Below are 19,631 nucleotides of genomic sequence, written 5' to 3'. Positions count from 1 at the left end.
CTGCTGCTCCTCCTGCTGGATTGAATAAATCTCGGCCCCCCAGCAGAGTCCGAGCCGGAATGGGAAATTCAATCTAGCTTCTTTATTTATCTCTCCACCCTTTTCTCCAAAAAGCTCATGGTGGTGTATATACAAGGCCAGAGTGAGAACTTTGTTTTATAAAATTTAAACACCGCTTCATTGGTGTTTTCTTAAACCCTCAAAGTGGTTTACAAATAAAGATGGGACAATGAAACTATCAATAATAAAAATACTGCTACTAATAATTTTGACTTTGGAGAAGCTGAAATAGCCACGGGTTGAATCTCACACCAAATTTCTAAACACCTAGGCAGTCTTGCCTAAACAAAACTCTTTTCTAGCAGGCGCCAAAAAGAGTACAGGGAAGTGAAGGTGATGTCAATAGGCAGGGAGCTTACAAAGAAAGGCGGAATGGGTATTAGGTGGTATCTGCAACAGTGCCATTTTCGCCAATCCAAGTGGTTAAGTGGGTGCATATGGAGTAATACCCTAATCACAGAAAAGATTAGGGTGACCCCCAGTATACTAGGGTTGCAACCCTACCATGTACTAAATGGTTAAAAAATAATAATTCCCAAAAATATTTTTTCTACCTATATCAGTAGCATGACCCTTTCTTTAGGTGGGTATAAGTAACTAAAAGAACAGGAAATGGGGAACGGGTGTGCAGCAGAGGATAAGGAAATCTAGCAAAGTTCTGGTTTTCCACATAATGGCTGATTTGATACTTTTTAAAAAATGTACTCATTTTTGGAGGGTGTCCTTAACTTTTCTCATTGCCCTAAGCACTTCTTTGGTCTGCCTATTGAGTCATTCAGCACTGAGTATACATGGTCCGTCCCCCCCTCAATTTTTTAATTTTTTTTGTAAATAATTTTTATTACATTTTCCTTCCCCCAAATTACATTATAACATATATCATAAATTCACCAATCCCAAATTGTCCCGTCCCTCCCCTCCCCTCCCCTCCTCCCCCAGACTTCCCTCAACCTCCTTTTCTTGTTTATTTTAACACAATATCAAATCCTGCTTATTTCCTTTCGGTTCATTTTTTATATTTAATCTTATAATTTATATAAATTTTCTTATTTGTAAATGTTTACTCAAAACCTGCTAATGAGTCCATTGGTCTTCCCCCCTCCTCAGTTAATCCCCTCAACAACCCTGTAAGGGTTAGACTCGGAGGAAATGACTGGCCCAAGGTCACCCAGGGAGCTCTATGGCCAAGTGAGGATTTGAACACTTGTTTCCCAGGTCCTAGTCCGATATTCTAACCCAGGGGTCAGCAAACGTTTTCAGCAGGGGGCCGGTCCGCTGTCCCTCAGACCTTGTGGGCGGCCGGACTATATTTTGAAAAAAATAAATTGAACAAATTCCTATGCCCCACAAATACAGTGGTAACTCGGGTTGAGAACTTACCGTAATTTGTTCTGGAGGTCCGTTCTTAACCTGAAACTGTTCTTAACCTGAAGCACCACTTTAGCTAATGGGGCCTCCCGCTGCCGCCACACGGTTTCTGTTCTCATCCTGAAGCAAAGTTCTTAACCCGAGGTACTATTTCTGGGGTAGCGGAGTCTGTAACCTGAAGCATCTGTAACCCGAGGTACCACTGTAACCCAGAGATGCATTTTAAATAAAAGCACACATTCTATTCATGTAAAAACACCAGGCTAGCCCCACAAATAACCCAGAGAGGCATTTTAAATAAAAGGGCACATTCTACTTATGTAAAAACACACTGATTCCTGGATCATCCGCAGGCCAGATTTAGAAGGCAATTGGGCCGGATCCGGCCCCCAGGCCTTAGTTTGCCTACCCATGTTCTAACCATTACACCACACTGGCTCACTGCATGGCCCTCCCTGTATTAAGTAACCTGCCCAGCTGCCCCAATGGTGGTGCAGCTAGGGAAAGATAGAGGGGTGGGGAAGTCCTGATCTGGTCTACCCCACACCCCACCTCAGCACATTTTCATACCCTCCTGAGAATTCACCAGTAGACACTGCATTCTGATGGGGATGTAAAGGCATACTCTGAGCATGTGCAGTTCCACATTTTTAACTCGTAGCACAATTATATCCAACGAATAAATTGGGGTTTGCTTCTGCTGCCCTGCTGCTGATCACCTTTACTTGGGGGAAAGGACTACAGTATTTGGTTGTAGGAAATAATAACATTTTAAAATATAAAGTATAAGTAATAAAATGAGGGTAATGCAACCATGTGCATGTCCAGCTGGCTGTCTACTGGCTAAAAAAGATGTTTTGGTTTTTAAAGTAAAAATGGAATCATGCAGCGGAGACCAGCTTCATTCCGATGGGCAATGAGATGCCCATAGAGACACACATGCACCAATCCCAGACCTGTTTGTCGCTGCTCCTATCACCTGCCACTCTTTGGGTTGCCATTTGTGAGCCCCTGCACAGAGCAAGGCCTGGATTTCAGGCCCAAGGCACAGACGTAGCTGCATTCCTGTCCACCTGTGTCTTCTGTGACTTTGGAGGGCGAGTGGAGCACACCTAAGCAAAACCAGTGTGTGTTTGTGCTGAGCACCTACAAGCACACACACACTTCCTGGGGAGGGCGGTTGCTTTCATGGGCTGCTCGTGGGATTGCCAGACACCTCTGGCTGGGAATAAAATGTCGGGTGAGGGTGGAATCATGGTGGAATCAGCAGCCATTAGCCATGATACCCAAGAATAGGACCTCCATTTTTAGAGGAGGATGGTCTATCACAGGGGTCAGCAAGCTTTTTCAGCAGGGGGCCGGTCCACTGTCCCTCAGACCTTGTGGGGGGCCGGACTATATTTTGGGGGGGAAATTGAACAAATTCCTATGCCCCACAAATAACCCAGAGAGGCATTTTAAATAAAAGGGCACATTCTACTTATGTAAAAACACAGATTCCCAGAACGTCCGTGGGCCGGATTTAGAAGGCTATTGGGTTGGATCCGGCCCTCGGGCCTTAGTTTGCCTACCCATGGTTTATCACCTTCTTGCCTTGCCACTGCTTGAAATGGGATGCTGGATAAAACAGGGGCCTTTGGTCTAGACCCACGACACCCCCCAAGTTCTCCCATGCATGTATTTGTGCATGTCCCCACCCCACCCCTCCTCCTCCCTGCATTTCCTCTCCCTTGGCTAACCATATTTTTACTTCCCTAATCAATTGGTTCCTTTGCCCATGTAGGCACACCACAGAGGGAGATGCAGAACCATCTCAAGGAGAAAAAGGAACTGCGGAGAGCAGCCCAGCCAGTGCCTTCTTTCCCTCCAGCGAGGCAGCCGTCTGGATACAGCAGCGCCTCCTTCTATGACTACACAAGTCTCTCACCCTCCACGGAATCGGCCAGTTCTCCTGGCTTTCAGTACAACAGTTCTTCAGAATCAGAATCCACCACCACCTCAGACAGCACCAGTCCATCGCGCTCTGGACACGGGAGCGCCTCCTCAGCTTCTCTGGTGGTGAAAGGTTCCTTGGAGCACCTTGAGCCCTCAGCCTTTAGGCACATCAGCTCCTTAAGCGAATGCTCCTTAGGTTTCGAAAGTGGTCCCTCAAGATTGGAGAGGGACGCCGCCAGTTCCCCTGACTACAGTGCAGCACTTGAAGGGTGGGTTGGTGGCTCTGGTTCTCCAAGTCTTGCTGGGAATGGGGACTCTCCTGAGATCAGGCCTTCTGGTCCTCCTGCAAGCCCAGAAGAGTGGTCCGGCCCCACAACGAGCTCTCCTGAATGTGGGCCTTCAAAGCCTCCAACCAGAGAGGGCCACCAAGGGAATACAAGCGGTCCAGCCTCGGAGAGTGAAAGTGACCCCGAAGGCCCCATCAGGCTGGCAGCCTTTTCTCCTCATAAAATGCTCAAGCACCTGAGAGGGAATTGCAGCTGCTGGCAAAAGAGACAAACCTCCAATAAAGACTATTGAGGCAGCAACAACGCACTCGCTGATGGCAAAAAGACCCTTCAGCTCACTAAGGACCACTCCTGCTGGGGCTAGTGGCTTGGGGAGGGCACTCGCCCAGTCCTAACTAGGTCCTCCAGGCTGTTTTGGCCGAGCCATGACCAACTGCCCTACATCTGATGACATAGAAGCCATCGGGTGTGAAGTAGGTAAAGGTGGGGCTTGGATGAAAAGGGGCTTTGCAGGCACTGATGACCTGCTGATAAATAGATTCAGGTATGTAGCCATGTTGGTCTGCCGTGGTAGAAATAAAAAATAAAATAAAAAAATAAATTGTCCAGTAGCACCTTATAGACCAACTAAGTTTGTTCTCCCCTTCATGGATCACTGCCTTGTCGTGTTGAAGGGGCTTGAATAACTCAGAGAAGGTATGAGCTATGCCATGCAGGGCCACCCAAGATGGACAGGTCATAGCTGAGAGTTTAGACTAAATGTGATCCACCTGGAGAAGGAACTTGCAAACCACTTCAGTATTCTGCCAAGAAAACTCCATGGACATAAAAAAGGAAAAGCTTTGAGAGGAAAGTGAGTTTCTCCAAGGCATGCTCTGGTTCATGGGGTCACAGAGAGTCGAACACGACTAAGATGACTAAACAACAAAAAAGTTTGTTCTGGTATAAGCTTTTGTGTGCATGCACACTTTTTCAGGTAAGCAGTATCTGTATTTATGTGCTGATAAACAGTGCCTGAAAAGCCCCTTTTTGGAAGTGTTGCAGGCGAGGCTTCCCAGGCACTGAAAATCAGCCAACCCAAATCATGTTTTGTAAACCTTAGCTTGCCAATCTCGGTGTGCCACACTATAGTCAGCATGGACCATGGTTTAGAACAGTGTTTCCCAACCACTGTTCCGCGGCACACTAGTGTGCCGCGAGATGTTGCCTGGTGTGCCGCGAGATGTTGCCTGGAGGGAGGCGGGCGAGTCGGGCGGCGAGAGGCGGGGCGGCGGCGGCGAGGAGAGGCTGCCCAGCGCGGGGCTCTCGCCATCTGCCTGCCTGGCTGCCTGCGAGCTCGGCGGGCAGCGCCTCCATCCGCAGCGCCCGCCTCGCGGCTCTCATTCCCTGCCCCTGCCAAAGCTCACCCAGCCAAGCCGCGCTCTCCTTCCTGCCTCACTTTGCTGCCTCCTCCCCCCCCACCCCCAAAGCTTGGAGGTTCCCCGGCAAGGGGGAGGGGAAAAAAATGAAACTTACACTTTCGTGCGTCCCTCCCGGCGTGACGCTGCGCGCTGACGTCACGGGGCTGTAATGGTGGTGTGCCTCGAGATTTTTTTCATCAAACAAGTGTGCCTTTGCCCAAAAAAGGTTGGGAAACACTGGTTTAGAAATGTGCTTCACACCATGGTTTCTGAATTGCGAACTGATTATAGAGCATGGCACCAAGTCCTGCTTTTGCTGCCCAGACTTTGTGCCAAACCACAGTTAAGTTTCCTCGTTTGAATATTAAAAACCCAGTTGACTTTCATGTCCTCATAAGTATATTTGTGGACAGGGATTAATATCACTATATGCTGTTTTCACGCATAGAACCTATGAGAGTTTTATTACAAGCGAAGACTGCTAATAAATCTCTGTGCCCACACACTTCCTCAGCACGAGCCTAGCAGAGTACGCAAATCATGGAAGCCGTTTGAAGACTGGACATTGTCTTCCAGACAATGAAGGAAAACAACATGAATACTACAACTTGTGTTTATTAAAATAAGCAGTAATAAACACATAGAACTGTACACTCTCTTTACAAAGCCATTAATCAAATCTCTCTCACTATTCCTACAGAGCCTGCCAGCAAGTAACAGAGACACAGACAAATAAATACTATAGTATGTAGCAGAGCTCGGCCAATCCACATACAACTTGCTGAAATGTGTGTATTTTCCTAGGTTACCCCATTGCTGGAGACTTAGATACTAAGTCTGTTGCTGTTATAAACAGCAGGTGCACTGAGGTGAGTTCCACTGATACAGTGGAGGAGATACGCCAGATGCACAGATCAGGAGGAGCTACGAAGGGTGAGAAGCCCACCAGGTATGCCCAGGAGTTTGCTAACACAGCTGTTGCAGATTTAGCTGTGGTTAGTGGCTCGACACAGGTCTTGAAGCCCGGAGTCTTGAAAGGGGTACAGAGTTTGTCCTCGAGGGACGGAAAACCACGCCCAAAGGCTGTAAGGTTAGACACTGTTTCCTTGGAGAAGGAAGCTGGACCACGTCCAGAGGCCGTGTGTGCCAACACTGATTCCTCAGAGAGGAACGAGGCTAGGGTTTGAATCCCAACAAAGCCAGGCTTCCTGATAGTCAGAAGGGCAATGACACCAAGACTAATCAACAGTGCAAGATGGTAAGGCCTGTCAGTGTTTGTAAAAAGCAAAAAGGAGGAAAGAGTTCTGACCTCCCTTTGTCTCCTCAGCCTGGTCCTCGGACCCTTGTCGGCATAAAAGAGTCCACGAGAATATTCTTGCAGAGTTTTATTCTTAAACGTCTTTGTGCAAAACCGACTGAACAACTATACACACCAACACACACCAACCAACCCAAACACCAGCCTCAGCACAAACTAACATTTCTCACTTATATATACAACCTGCTTCAGGCCGCTGAGTCATGCTGACCCAGCTTTATTCGCATTAAAGAAACAGCAGCCATTTTAGCCGTGACAAGGCCCAAGGCCAATCCAGTTGCAGGTAGTTCCAAGGGTGGAACGGGTGATACAGGGGTATACTGTGTGTATGACATCTGTATGGTTGTTGCAGTTACATTGATGACTGCAACACAGTGCATGAAATGGGGAGGATGTTAGAATTCTTGCTCCATGATTGCAGTCATGGGATTTTTGTCTATCACATGACGGTGTATGTTTTGACTCCACAGAGTGGGAAGTGACGGAGACAGGATGTTTGTGTAACTGTGTTCCGTGAAGTGGAACTATTGTCCTTTGTTCTTTCTCTTTGCTGTCTGATGCTAGGGAGAGAGGGAGCCATGTTGCAGTGCTCCGCGTGTGTTTATATGTAAATAAACGTAGATTAGCCAAAATGCTGAGTTGCTGAGTTCTGTTACGCAAGCTGTGAAGACTCTGCAGATCCCTAAGTGTGCCAATGTCTGTTGGCATCGGTCGCTGTGATGTTCGGGCAGAAGAAAGCTTTTGAAGCTCCCGAACAAATGACCAGGAGGGAGAGCATGTGTCTCTGCCAGGGTCCTACTCAAGTGTAGGACCAGCTCCTGAGAATCAGTACATGATTTTGGGCTGGGGTATTTTAACTGCTCTTATATCCCCCCCCCTTTTTTTACTTTTACATACAGAGAATATCCCCCAAATGAATAATACACATGAAGTGGAAGAGAGAGATCACTAAGAATGGTTTGGAGTTGAAATGTGAACTGATAAATCCATTTCCCCACATCCAGTGCTTTTTTTTAATGTTGGCACTCAAGAGTATGCAGTACTGGCACCTCCCCCAGTATTAAAAGTTTGGCATTTACTGTAACAACTTCATGGTGAGTGCCAGCACCATTTTTTCCTTTAAAAAAAGCACTCTCCACATCCACTTTCGGTTATGCACCCATACACCCATAGGATTAAGTGCACTCTTGAGGAGTTAAGCTATTGCTTTGTGGAGAAAGATGACTGAGTAAAACTTTGGATCAGGGTTTTACCTTTAACCAGGATTGGCACAATTTGGGGGGGGGGATTCCCCCACATAAGGGGAAGACTGCCATAAGAAGACAAAGAAAGTCATTCATTTCTATAAACACTTTAAGAACTATATTACAATCTGCAAACATTTCTGTGTGTTCATAAATTCAAGTGGCCAACAACAAACAATGCCCATTATTCCATGGAATCCATCTTGAACATGAAACCATGTCACTGGCACACTGTTGCCCTCTAGCTGCTTCTTGTACAAGAATGAAAGTCTCCGGGAGCTGGTGGCATATGTCATCCTCTGCTAGAAGGGGGGCAAACATTGCCTCAGTACCTTTTTTAACATGTTCATAAAGGTCTTTTGAAAATGGAGCAGGAGCTATAGGAACCCTATCGGTCATGTCTGAGTTGGACTAACATTGGATACAGCTCAATGGATGTGGAACACATTCTCTGATTCTCTCTCTCAATGTGAATTACAATAATAGTTGTAGCATAACTCCAGGCAGATGTTGTTGCATGATATCTGCTTGAGTTTGAATATTTAGCAATGAGGAGCATGTGTGCAATAAGCTAAACCAAGCCCTTTGGATTTCCATAAACAATTACATTTGACAGAATGGGATCTACTGAAGAGGTTGGGACATGGATTAGATATTGTTATGTTGTCACGTGCCAATCTACGGTATGTCCCAACAGTCATTGCTGGCACTAATTGACCTTTCCAGACCATTTCCAAATTCAACTCCATGCATAACATGTTGCAGTAATCCAAACGAAAGGTTGCAAGTGTTGATTTGTCCTCAAGATAATGCTGCAGGCCACCACCTAATGCCATGACACCATAGGGTGGAGGTGATGAGGGCAAGGATGGAAAGCCAACATTTCTGTGGGGGAAAGGGCACAGAAGAAGAGCTCACTTGTGATGGGCCTTGCTTGAATCAGAGAGGATTGTTTTACCAGCACTCTTCAATTTCAGTGTTTGGGGGAAGGAGAACTTTTGGCCCCTTGGTGTTCTTTGGGTCTCAACTTTGGGTCCCTAGATGTTCTTGAACTACAACTCCCATCATCCTTGAGCACTGGCCATGCTGGGTAGTCATGATCTCCTTCTCATATGCCTTCTGGATGATGCCAACTCTTTCCCATATGAAGAGGACATCCCCCTTTTGTCTTTACTATGAGGGAGTGAGTCCTTTACCTCTTTGTAAATGCTGGCTTTACCCATGAGAAGAAGAAAAAACTCAGTTGACACAGAAAGAAGCATTCCTTATTCACGTGTAGCATAAGTGGGTGAATGAGAAGTCCTTGGCTCAAAACACTGGGCCCTGTCAGAGAAGAAGCCATTGGGGTCTGACCTGTCCCCTCCTGGGCGGCCATCTTGTCATGAGGTGGCAGAAGCAGCACCTTAGGCCCAGTAAATATGCCAGTTCACTGCCATCATAGGCAGGGATCTCCTTGTGATGCCTTGGCACAGGGGTCAGCAAACTTTTTCAGCAAGGGGCAGGTCCCCTGTCCCTCAGACCTTGTGAGGGGCCGGACTATATTATGAAAGGGGGGAAATGAATGAATTCCTGTGCCTCACAAATAAACCAGAGATGCATTTTAAATAAAAGCACACATTCTACTCATGTAAAAACATGCTGATTCCCAGACCGTCCGTGGGCCGGATTTAGAAGGCGATTGGGCCAGATCTGGCCCCCAGGCCTTAGTTTGCCTACCCATGCCTTGGCAGCTCTGACTAGGTCCTTCAGCACCTGTGAATAGTCTGCTAAAGTTACACAGGTTTCAATAACAAGCAGATGCTGCAACAAAAATAAATCCCAGTTTGAGTAGGCAGGAACTGATATTGTACAATTATAGGTTTCCTTGTTGTGACCTGCCCGATAATCTTATGAAGGGCAGCTAAGAAATCTAATAAATGTTTTGCTGAGAGCTGCTCCTTCTGAGTTTATTTTATTGTTGAGCTTTTTTAAAAAAAACAAAAACTTGCCTAGGATACAAGACAAAGCAGCACATTTCAGAAATCCCCCCCCCCCCCGGACATCATTTCTGCCTTTGAAATCCCAGTAATGTCTGGGGAAATTCAGACGTATGGCAGCCCTCATAAACTGCCACACATGGAGCATGACACGTCCCCACCAGAGGTACTTAACCTCCCCTAACACCACATACACCCAATCTTTAGTACTTTATACATATTTCAAATGAATAAATAAATGACAAATGTTATTGTCCTACCAAGGGCCAAAGGGGGGGGATCCTCTGGGAACCCCCACCCCGTGTTTGAGGTTTCTGCTTTTTCAATTGGTTTTATTTATTTATTTTTGCAAGAAAAGCAAGATGGGTAGCTCTGTTGTTGATTAGATTATACTATGACTTGGAATTCCATCAAATTTGCAGAATTATTTCATCTTGACTGCAGAGCTACTGTGGGTGTTTCTGGCACCCAGTTGCCATGGAAAGAATATGGCATGTTTGCCTGTAGAGATGGAATGCAAAATGGGAAGAGGTCCCAGATTCATCCTGCAAAATGCTGTAGACAGTTTCTCGCGCCTCCAGTTACAGGTCTCCTCACTATGCCCTATGTCACATAATGAAACTCCTTGGGTGAAGCATTTCCAGTGATTTTGCAACTATAACTCTTTTTGGCAACATATGCTGTAAATTAATTGTTTGACAAATTTGCCCCTTCGGATCTTTTCCCAGATGGATTCTGTGAAAAGATGGAGCCAAACACCACTTGCCAGGCAAGACTAAGCTTCTTTATTTCACAAACAGCGCTGTATGGGCACCTCTCCTCAGCATATGCTGCAAAGTAGGAGAGAGCCCCGATTGACATGACGGCCACATCTTTATACATTTTGCTAAGCACACCTCAGCTCTTAGCTTACCCACCCCTTTACTTCTATTGGTTAATTGTTTTCGCACCTATAGCCTCTTAAATGCAACAGTTAAGCATATTAGCAATTAGCCCGCCTTTGTTGATATCTCCCCTCACCATCATTTTGCAGACCTTTACCCACTATTTACTTTAAACCTTATATAGTATGTCACCCCATTAGGTTTGGTAGTTGTGTGTACAGTGGTGCCTCGCAAGACGAGTCTCTTCGTCTTGCGGTTTTTTCGTCTTGCGAAGCACGGCTATTAGCGGCTTAGCGGCTATTAACGGCTTAGCGGTTTTAAGAAAAAGGAAACAAACTTGCAAGAACTCGCAAGACGTTTCGTCTTGCGAAGCAAGCCCATAGGGCAGGGGTGTCAAACTCAAATTCGTCGGGGGCCGCATCAGCAGTTTGGTCACCCTCAAAGGGCCGGTTGTATCTGTAGGACTATGTGTCCACTCTTTATTATCATAAATTATTGCCACTGCATTCAATTATTACTGTTTTTTGTAATAATGTAATAATGTAAGTAATTCCCGCTTGGATTACTGCAATGTGCTCTACGTGGGGCTACCTTTGAAGGTGACCCTGAAACTACAACTAATCCAGAATGTGGCAGCTAGACTGGTGACTGGGAGCGGCCGCAGAGACCATATAACACCGGTCTTGAAAGACCTACATTGGCTCCCAGTACGTTTCCGAGCACAATTCAAAGTGTTGGTGCTGACCTTTAAAGCCCTAAACGACCTCGGCCCAGTATATCTGAAGGAGCGTCTCCACCCCCATCGTTCTACCTGGACACTGAGGTCCAGCACTGAGGGCCTTCTGGCAGTTCCCTCACTGCGAGAAGCAAAGCTACAGGGAACCAGGCAGAGGGCCTTCTCGGTAGTGGCGCCTTCCCTGTGGAACGCCCTCTCACCAGATGTCAAAGAGAAGAACAACTACCAGGCTTTTAGAAGACATCTGAAGGCAGCCCTGTTTAGGGAAGCTTTTAATGTTTGATGTATTTTAATATTCTTTTGGAAGCCACCCAGAGTGGCTGGGGAAGCCCAGCCAGATGGGCGGGGTATAAATAAATTATTATTATTATTATTATTATTATTATTTATCCTGTGAGTCCTGTATCTAGCAGTATTTTGCTTTTGTCTTCCCAGTACCCACATGCATCACACCAATTTTATTCCAGGCAGTAAGTACTGGTACCTTACTCAAGACTCGTTAACGTGCTGTAACTACCAAAGCCTGATTTCCAATACGAAAGCGCTTTCGCGTGTGTGGGTGGCATTTTAATCCACATTAGTGACTGACAAGGTGAAACTGGAGCAGGGTAGTGATTCCAAATCACCGCCACATTCAGAATAAAGGCTTGCCATCGACTGGTGTATTTGTCTCATCAGTATTGTAACAATTCGATTCGGACCATTGGTCCATCTAGCCCGGCACTGCCAGGCACTGACTAGCAGCGGCTCTGCAAGGGTTAAGGCAAGAGTCTTTCCCAGCCATATCTGGCGACAGTGAGGGTTGAGCACGGCTGACTAGCAGCGGCTCTGCAAGGGTTAAGGCAAGAGTCTTTCCCGGGCTAAACAGCCTCTCCCCAGCGAGGGGTTGCTCGCAGAGCACAAATGGTCATGTTCAGACCAATCCACAAACTCCTTACGTTGCGTTAGCGGCTGATGTGGATCGGTAGCCTGCAAATAGTTTAAACTGCCACTTTTTGAACAATAGACCCTGCGACAGGCGTAACCACTCTATTATGTCGACAAGCAAGGTCGAAGTTCCACTGGGATTTATTTGTTTGCTCTGGAGGAAGCGGTTTGCGGATCGTGGCCCTAATGTAATTCCCAGCTAGTTTCCCCATCCCAATTTAATTATCCTTATGGGATTTTTATGATTACCAGGAGCTTTCCTCGCCTTGCAACTGCCTCTCTGCAAAAAGTGAACACGTGCCTTGGAAGGAACGAGACTTCTTTAGAAACCAGCGCGCTTTTTCACGTGGTTGCCGCTGGTGCCAACCGGGGAGGCGCGGAGAGAGGAACCTATAACTTGATATCTCTTTCTCCGCAACAACTGCTTTTCGGAGAAAGCTCTGCAGAGCGAGCCACTAAGCAGGCGTGAATCCGGCGCTCTGATCCCCCAGCTCGGCTGGCGCGCCAAAACGCCACCGCCCGAAAAGGAAAAGTCCTCTGTCGCCTCACCATTGGCTAGCAGGAATGGTCATGGCTTGCTATTGGGCAGCGTGGAGGGGAGAGCCCTCCTTTAGGAACGTACTATGGCTTGTCTGGCATTTTTCTCTCCGGGGGGGGGGAAGGGGTGGGACGGCGCGTTCCTCCTTTCCCGCTTTGCTGCTCGGAGCCGGACTCCCGTGCGCTTCGCCTTCTGCGCGATAAAGCAAAGAGGCGGCACTGCGGCAGCCAGATTTCGTGCGGAGGGAAAGCCCAGCCTTGTTTGCACAACCTCGAGCCAGTCAGTCACATAAAAGCATCAGCCCGCCCCCAGGGCCGGCCTAATTTACTCTGAATGTGCGGTGCTGCCACCCCACCCCGCCCCACCCCAGTCTGTCCCTCAATGAATACACACAAGCTTTCTCCTTTTTTTAAAAAAAGCGAGAATAAAAAAAAGCGCTGGCGGCCGGCGGTGTCTACACGGGCCGCATGAGGAGGTCTGCCGGGCCGGATTTGGCCCGCGGGCCTTGAGTCTGACACCCATGGCCTACTTTGTGCAAGTGAAGCTTGCAGTTACAAAAGCAGATGAGCAGATAAGCAGAGAGCTTGCTCATTTCTTACTTTTTATTGACCCACATTGTTATATGATTTATTATTTGTCAACTTTGGCTATTGGCTTTCTGCCAGCCCTGATATTATGGTCATATCACATTTTTCCTACATTAATGATATGGTTTGTTAAAAGTCCAAATCCCCTTCTTCTGCTCTATCATTTACATTGGGTAACCTGTTTTAGCATGATGAAAGAAGTATTCCTCTCTCTCCTGTCATCAGCTCATTTAAACCTCTTACCACCCACCTCCTCAGATATATTTTGCTCTAATCTAAAAAGCCACTTGGCATGTTCGGTTTTCTCACTCCTACAGAAATGCTTGTGATGGATGCAGCAAATGAGGCCTGTGGTACAAGCTGCAAGGGAATCCTGCCCACAAATCCCAACACAGCACTTGGGCTCAAATGGGCTCCCAGCCATCCTAACACTGTAGGACCCTCCAACCCGCGATATCAAAGCAGGGGCCTCTCAAGGATTGTTGCTGCTACGCCCTGCAACAGCTATTGCTGAATTTAAAAACATTAAGACCTCGTATAAGATTCAAACTACTTACAGATGGAGGGTGGGAGTGGCCTCCCTGATTTGAAGATCTACTTTGAGGCCGCCTGCCTCTGTTGGATTAAGAAGTGGATTCGGCTTGAGAATACCGATATATTAGACCTTGAGGGGCATGACATAGGATATGGATGGCACGCTTACTGTTGTGACGTGGGGTTTGTGATTTCAGCTCTCTTGACATAATGTGCTGGAGACAGTTCTCTAGTAACACTTCTTTATTAAAGCAAACAAGACTGAAGACTGAGGAGGGGAAAGCTACATTTATAGGGACAGGGAACTAGCTAGAAAGGATACATTTTGGAGGGAACAATATCAGGCAATCACAGTCCTGCCTTTTGGAGGAAACCAATAAGACAGAGGATCCAAATACAGCAGCTTAAATGAACCAATAGTAGCTGTACCCTTTGAAACCAAAAGGCAGTTACTTTACCCTAATGAAAATACAGACAATCATAATACAGATAAAAATCCTTTGACTCAATACACAACACTTACTTATTGGAAGACAAGACAAAAGTACATCAGGGTTTTATTAACCGTATTATCAGGAATCCATTAATTAAGGTCTGGAGGAAATATCATAGGCTTCTGGAACTCAAAACCCCATGGTGGGCTGCCCCATTTGATATACTTTCATTCAAAAAGAAAAATATGGGTAAAATTGGAGCAACATATAGACAATTGATAATAGAGGAAGAAGGAGGACAGTTAAAACTTAAACCGTATGAAGAATTAAAAGTATACTGCACTAGCTGGCTTCAGTACTACCAACTAAACAATAAATTTGCTCATGATAAGAAAATTGGCTTCTTGAAGGAAGAGTCTAAATTCCAACCAGAAATTCTACAAAACACAAAGAAAAACCTTTCTAAAATGTATAATTTGTTACTTGAGTGGGAATTAAAAGATGAACAAACAAAAGAATTTATGATAAAATGGGGACAAGATTTGGGCTATGCAATTTGGTTTGAGAGGTGGGAAAAGTTATGGAAAAATGATACAATTTTTTCTGCATGTGCTATTATTAAAGAAATATCATGGAGATGTGTTATAGGTAGTACATAACCCCGGTTAAATTGGCAAAAATTTATAAATTACCTTCAAATCTATGCTGGAGAGGTAAATCAGGTCCTCCCTTAAAGAGGGCACGTGTTGCAGTGGGACCTGGCAACCAAACCCTGTGTTGTGGGTGGGTAAGATTGGATAGCCACAACACCCAGTTGATAGGTCCCTTGATGCAGGGTTCAATCAGGCCAATGGGATGCTGGCTAAACGGATCAAGGGACCTCCCTCCTTTGGAATGTAAGCTGCCTCCTTGATGAATCCAAAAATATGATCTGCTATTTTTCTCCACTTTGCTCTCCCCGGCCGCAACTCCTAGTACTTGCTGTTGGTCCTCCAGTCAAAGGTGCTTTGATGCAGCAGACTTTGAGGGAGTGGTCTGTGTGTTGCCTGCTCCTCGAAAGAGCAAGAGGAAAGATGGAAGGATGGGGAATCATTTCCCCCCGATAAGATTTTATTGAGACCTTTATTAATACATTACAATAAAAAACAGACTAAACAAAAGAAAAAAAGGTATGGTAGGGGACATGGAGGTGTGTTGTTTTCCTGGGTTGGCATGACACCAAATTGGCCTCGCACCTGCCTGGGAAGTGGCCATATCTGGGGCAGTGGAAGTTTATGGCCTCACTGGGCTTTCATACCAATACTGGGTGTGTGTGTGTGTGTGTGTGTGTGTGTGTGTGTGCATGCCATTTGGGTATTTGACTCAGGGGCAATAAAGCTTTGTTTCGACATTGCTGGACATGGATGTTCTATATTTTAAGTCGTTAAATAAAAATCACTGCTGTGTCTTGTAAGATTACACACCAAGTGGTTCACTGCTGTATCTGACAGTACCCTGAGTGTATACCACCGAGGTGCCCTCCAGGCTAACTGCCTCCTTTGATGTAACTAAGGGTGGATCTACACACACAGTTTTTAACGTAAAGGAAGGGTTAAGAAATGGTTTTGATAATTATAGATGGACACACAACTTTTTACATTCATAACGTGTTACTACTTTATTTTTTAATCACTTAATTTTTAATTGTTTTATGCTGATATGTTTGTGAAATACTGCTCACATGTCCCTATGTAATGTTTTACTTTTCTTTTTTTCTGCTTCCAAACTCTGTTCCCCACCCACAATGATGTTCAAGGGGGAGTAACAAAGGACACAGAGGGAGGGAGGGAGGAGAGAGAATTAAAATGTGACACCAGGGGGTAGAATACAGCAACCAGCAACCATCATCAGAGAAAGAAACAGCATTTTGGAAAATGGTGTGGCCAAGTACAGTGGTACCTCTGGCTACGAACTTACGGTAATTTGTTCTGGAGGTCCATTCTTAACCTGAAACTGTTCTTAACCTGAAGCACCAGTATAGCTAATGGGGCCTCCCGCTGCCGCTGCACGATTTCTGTTCTCATCCTGAGGTAAAGTTCTTAACCCGAGGTATTGCTTCCGGGTTAGCAGAGTCTGTAACCCAAAGTGTTTGTAACCCGAGGTGTTTGTAACTCAAGGGACCACTGTATTACTAACATTTGATTAAAAAAAACCAAGGTAAAAAACCAAGGTATGACCCACAATATTTTATAATGACATATCAAATATCATTTGATATTTATTCAAGTGAATGAGGGAGAAATGAGGATATGATTCTTCCTCTTTTGTGGGAGGATATTTTTTCCTCATTGTAACAATCCTGAAGTAAAAAGAAAAACTCTGATCCAAAGTTTTACTCAGTCTAATTTATTAAAATCATTCATTTCTATAAACCTTTTAAGAACTGTATTACACCCTGCAAACATTTCTGTGTGCTCGGAAATTCAATTGCCTTCAAACCAGCCATGGCCATTATTCCATGAAATCCATCTTGAACATGATACCATGTCACTGGCACACCATTGTCCTCTAACCGCTTCTTGTACAACAGCCCATCATCCCGGAGAACATCATATTCACAGGTTAGAATGAAAGTCTCTGGGAGCTGGCGGATTATGTCATCCTCCACTAAAAGGGGGGCAAACATTGTCTCACTACCTCTTTTAACTTGTTCATAAAGTTCTTCTGAAAATGGAGCAGGTTCTACAGGAACATAGCCCCTAGCTTTAAATTCTTCTGGAATGTTATCAGCACTTATCCATTTTTGGTATTTCTCTCTCAAATCAGGAGGGACATGGGCGCCTTTCAGAATTCCATCTACATTCATTGTCTTCCCAATGAGATATGTCAAACCAAGACTGACAGCTCTTTTCCGGAACAAGGGAGGAACTGAATGGTTTTGCTGATAGGATGGCAAATTGAAGTCCATTCCTTGGAGGAATGGGTAAATGAGGACCTGAGCTCGCACTCTTGGGAGGTCCTCTCTGGTCACCAGTTCTTGACAAACGGCCGCAGTAAAAGTGCCTCCACTACTCTCCCCCGCAAAGGCAATGCGGCTGGGGTCCACTCCGTATTCCTCTGCATTCTTCAGAAAGTGTATTGCAGCAGTACAGCAGTCCTGTACTGCGGTTGGAAATGGATACTCAGGACCTAAACGAAATCTAAAGAGAAAGCAAGATATCTTCAATATTCAGCAACACAAACAAGGAATATTTTCCTGCATGACATATTGCAAGGGTTGGGAATCTTTCTCACCCTGAGGGCCACTTTCCATTCTATGTAACCTTCCAGGGGGCAACATGCCAACTGTGGATGGGACAAGAGGCAAAAATGGAAAGCAAATGTGAACTTTCCCATTTGAGAAGTGGGCTGCTTCCCTATCCTCCACCCATTCCCGATCCTCCACCCAAACAAGCAAGGCAGGCAGATGCCACTCAAGGATGGTGCAAAAGAGGGGCAATGATGTGTGGCAGGGGGTTGGGGTGAGTTCACTGGGAGAAATGGAGAGGCCTGGAGTGCAGCATCCAGCCAATGTGCTTGAGGTTCTGAACCCAGATAAAATGCTAGTTGAGCATCCCGTTCTCAGTGGCCACTGGTCAATCATTGGAGAAACTCACAATCAGGACATGAGTACAGTGGTACTTTCCCCTCCCGCAGTTTCCTGCAACTGTTCTTCAGAAGGACACTGCCTCCAACTGCAGAGACAGACTATCGCCATCATGGCTAGTAGCCACTCGTAGCCTTATACTGTGTGCATTTGTTTAACCCTCTTTTAAAGCCATACTTTCTTTTATCTGAATTTTCCAGCATTCAGCTTCATTGAATGTCCACATGTTCTAGAGTTAAGAGAGAGGGATAAAAACTTTCCCCTGGCCGCTTTCTCCATGCCATTAAAACGCTTCTCTATTTTGGATGCTTCCTTGATTTCATTTTCCATCTCAGGATCTCCCTGAGCGTTTTGATCAGGAGTGTGGCGTTTGCCTCCTAGGTGGATCATAAGGAAAGGGTTAAATGTGTGTGAGGTGATTGGCCAGTGGGAACCCGAGGGGAGGAGTAAAAGTTAGAGTCAGAGGTGTGTGGAAGTCAGTTGGTTGTTGAGAGTTGGGAGTTGGAGAAGGAAGAGGGAGGATAGGTCTGTGGATTGGTCAAGTTGTGTTGTGAGAGAGTGAGAGGAACTGTTAGGTGGAGTCAGATAGTGGGATAATGAGTTTGAAGTTGTTAGTTGTTCATGCCTATAAAATAAACTCGATTATTTGTTAATGTTAACAACTGTCTGGACTCCGTGTGTACCCGAGAGAAACGGGTTGGTGGCAGCGAAGAGGCAATCACAATGGTGGCACAAGGATCAATAGACCGTCAAACGTCTGGGGACCCTGTGTGATTGCCACAAGGAGGATGGGAACACAACCCCAGTACGAAATCCCTCTTGGGACCCAGTATGACCACCCACAATGATTATGTGGAGAAGTCTGCCTCTTCTGGGATTTCTTGCTTCCTGGACTCAATGCCCTTTTTTCACATGCAGGGTGACACCATCTCCAGAATGTCCCACCTTGCCTTCCTGAGATAACTGTGTGCCACTGGTTCTCTCCGTTCCACCAGGCTTCTCTTTCTGCCCACCGTATCCCTTATGGCCTCTAAAACCAATAAGTCGAGTTCGCCCATCTTGACCAGGAGGCTTCAGATCATGCACCAACGGTGCATTCAGGCAGCAAGGGCAGAGAGATGGTGGCCATTACTGTGGGGAAGGCTTGCGTTGTTAAGGGCTCTGAAGTTCTGGCAAATGACACTTCTCCCAATTTACCACTGCTGTCTTGGGAAGGTAAGTGTGGCTGATGTGGTGGTTTCTGCAAATGAAGTTTAATGTTTGTTGTGTGCTGCCTTGGAAGGAGTTGTGTCCTGAAAGGCAGGATATAGAGAATTGTGATAGATTAAAATGGGGATGGATTTAGAAGCAATACCATCCTCTCATGGAGGATACGGTTTTCCAAGGGTACTGCAACACTACAGAGCTGCTGGAACACACCAAACAGGTGCCAGAACGCAACAAAGAAGTGAGTTCTGGTGAGTTCTGGCTGAACCCCCCCCCCCCGCTAGTCACAAGGGGGTGGCCCTCCACTATCACAGGCAGTAATGCTTCTGAATACCAGTTGATGTAAATTGCAACTGGGGGTAGTGGTCTAGTGCTCGGGCCCTGTTTGTGGTCTTCTCATTGACAACCTGGCTAGCCATCATGACAATCACATGTTGAGCCCTTTGGGCCTACTCCAGCAGAGATGTTCAAAGCCAGAGGGATTGGGGCCCAAGGTATGAAAATCTAAATACAAAGGTATTATAATGGTTGGCAAAATCACTATGTTAAAACTTTATCAGGCTTTCTCTGAG

General features: G+C 45.9%; 1 protein-coding gene across 3 annotated transcripts in view; it reads right to left on the bottom strand.

The window, feature by feature from the left end:
• LOC308576324 (arylacetamide deacetylase-like 4) overlaps nt 1-19,631 on the bottom strand; it is a 135,376-nt gene that overhangs the window by 101,301 nt on the left and 14,444 nt on the right. For 2 of the 3 annotated variants that reach the window (XM_081175576.1, XM_081175574.1), the window contains exon 4: nt 16,598-17,407. In XM_081175576.1, the coding sequence (XP_081031702.1) occupies nt 16,633-17,407 (775 nt within the window). In that variant the 3' untranslated portion in view covers nt 16,598-16,632. Of the gene's footprint in view, nt 1-16,597; nt 17,408-19,631 lie in introns of those variants that run through there. The other variant, XM_081175575.1, reaches the window with a different exon arrangement.

This window comes from Podarcis bocagei (assembly GCF_964188305.1).
Source record: "Podarcis bocagei genome assembly, chromosome: 16".
NCBI classification, from domain to species: domain Eukaryota; kingdom Metazoa; phylum Chordata; class Lepidosauria; order Squamata; family Lacertidae; genus Podarcis; species Podarcis bocagei.
Note: the sequence above shows the minus strand (reverse complement) of the source record. Positions and strands in the feature narration are given on the sequence as shown.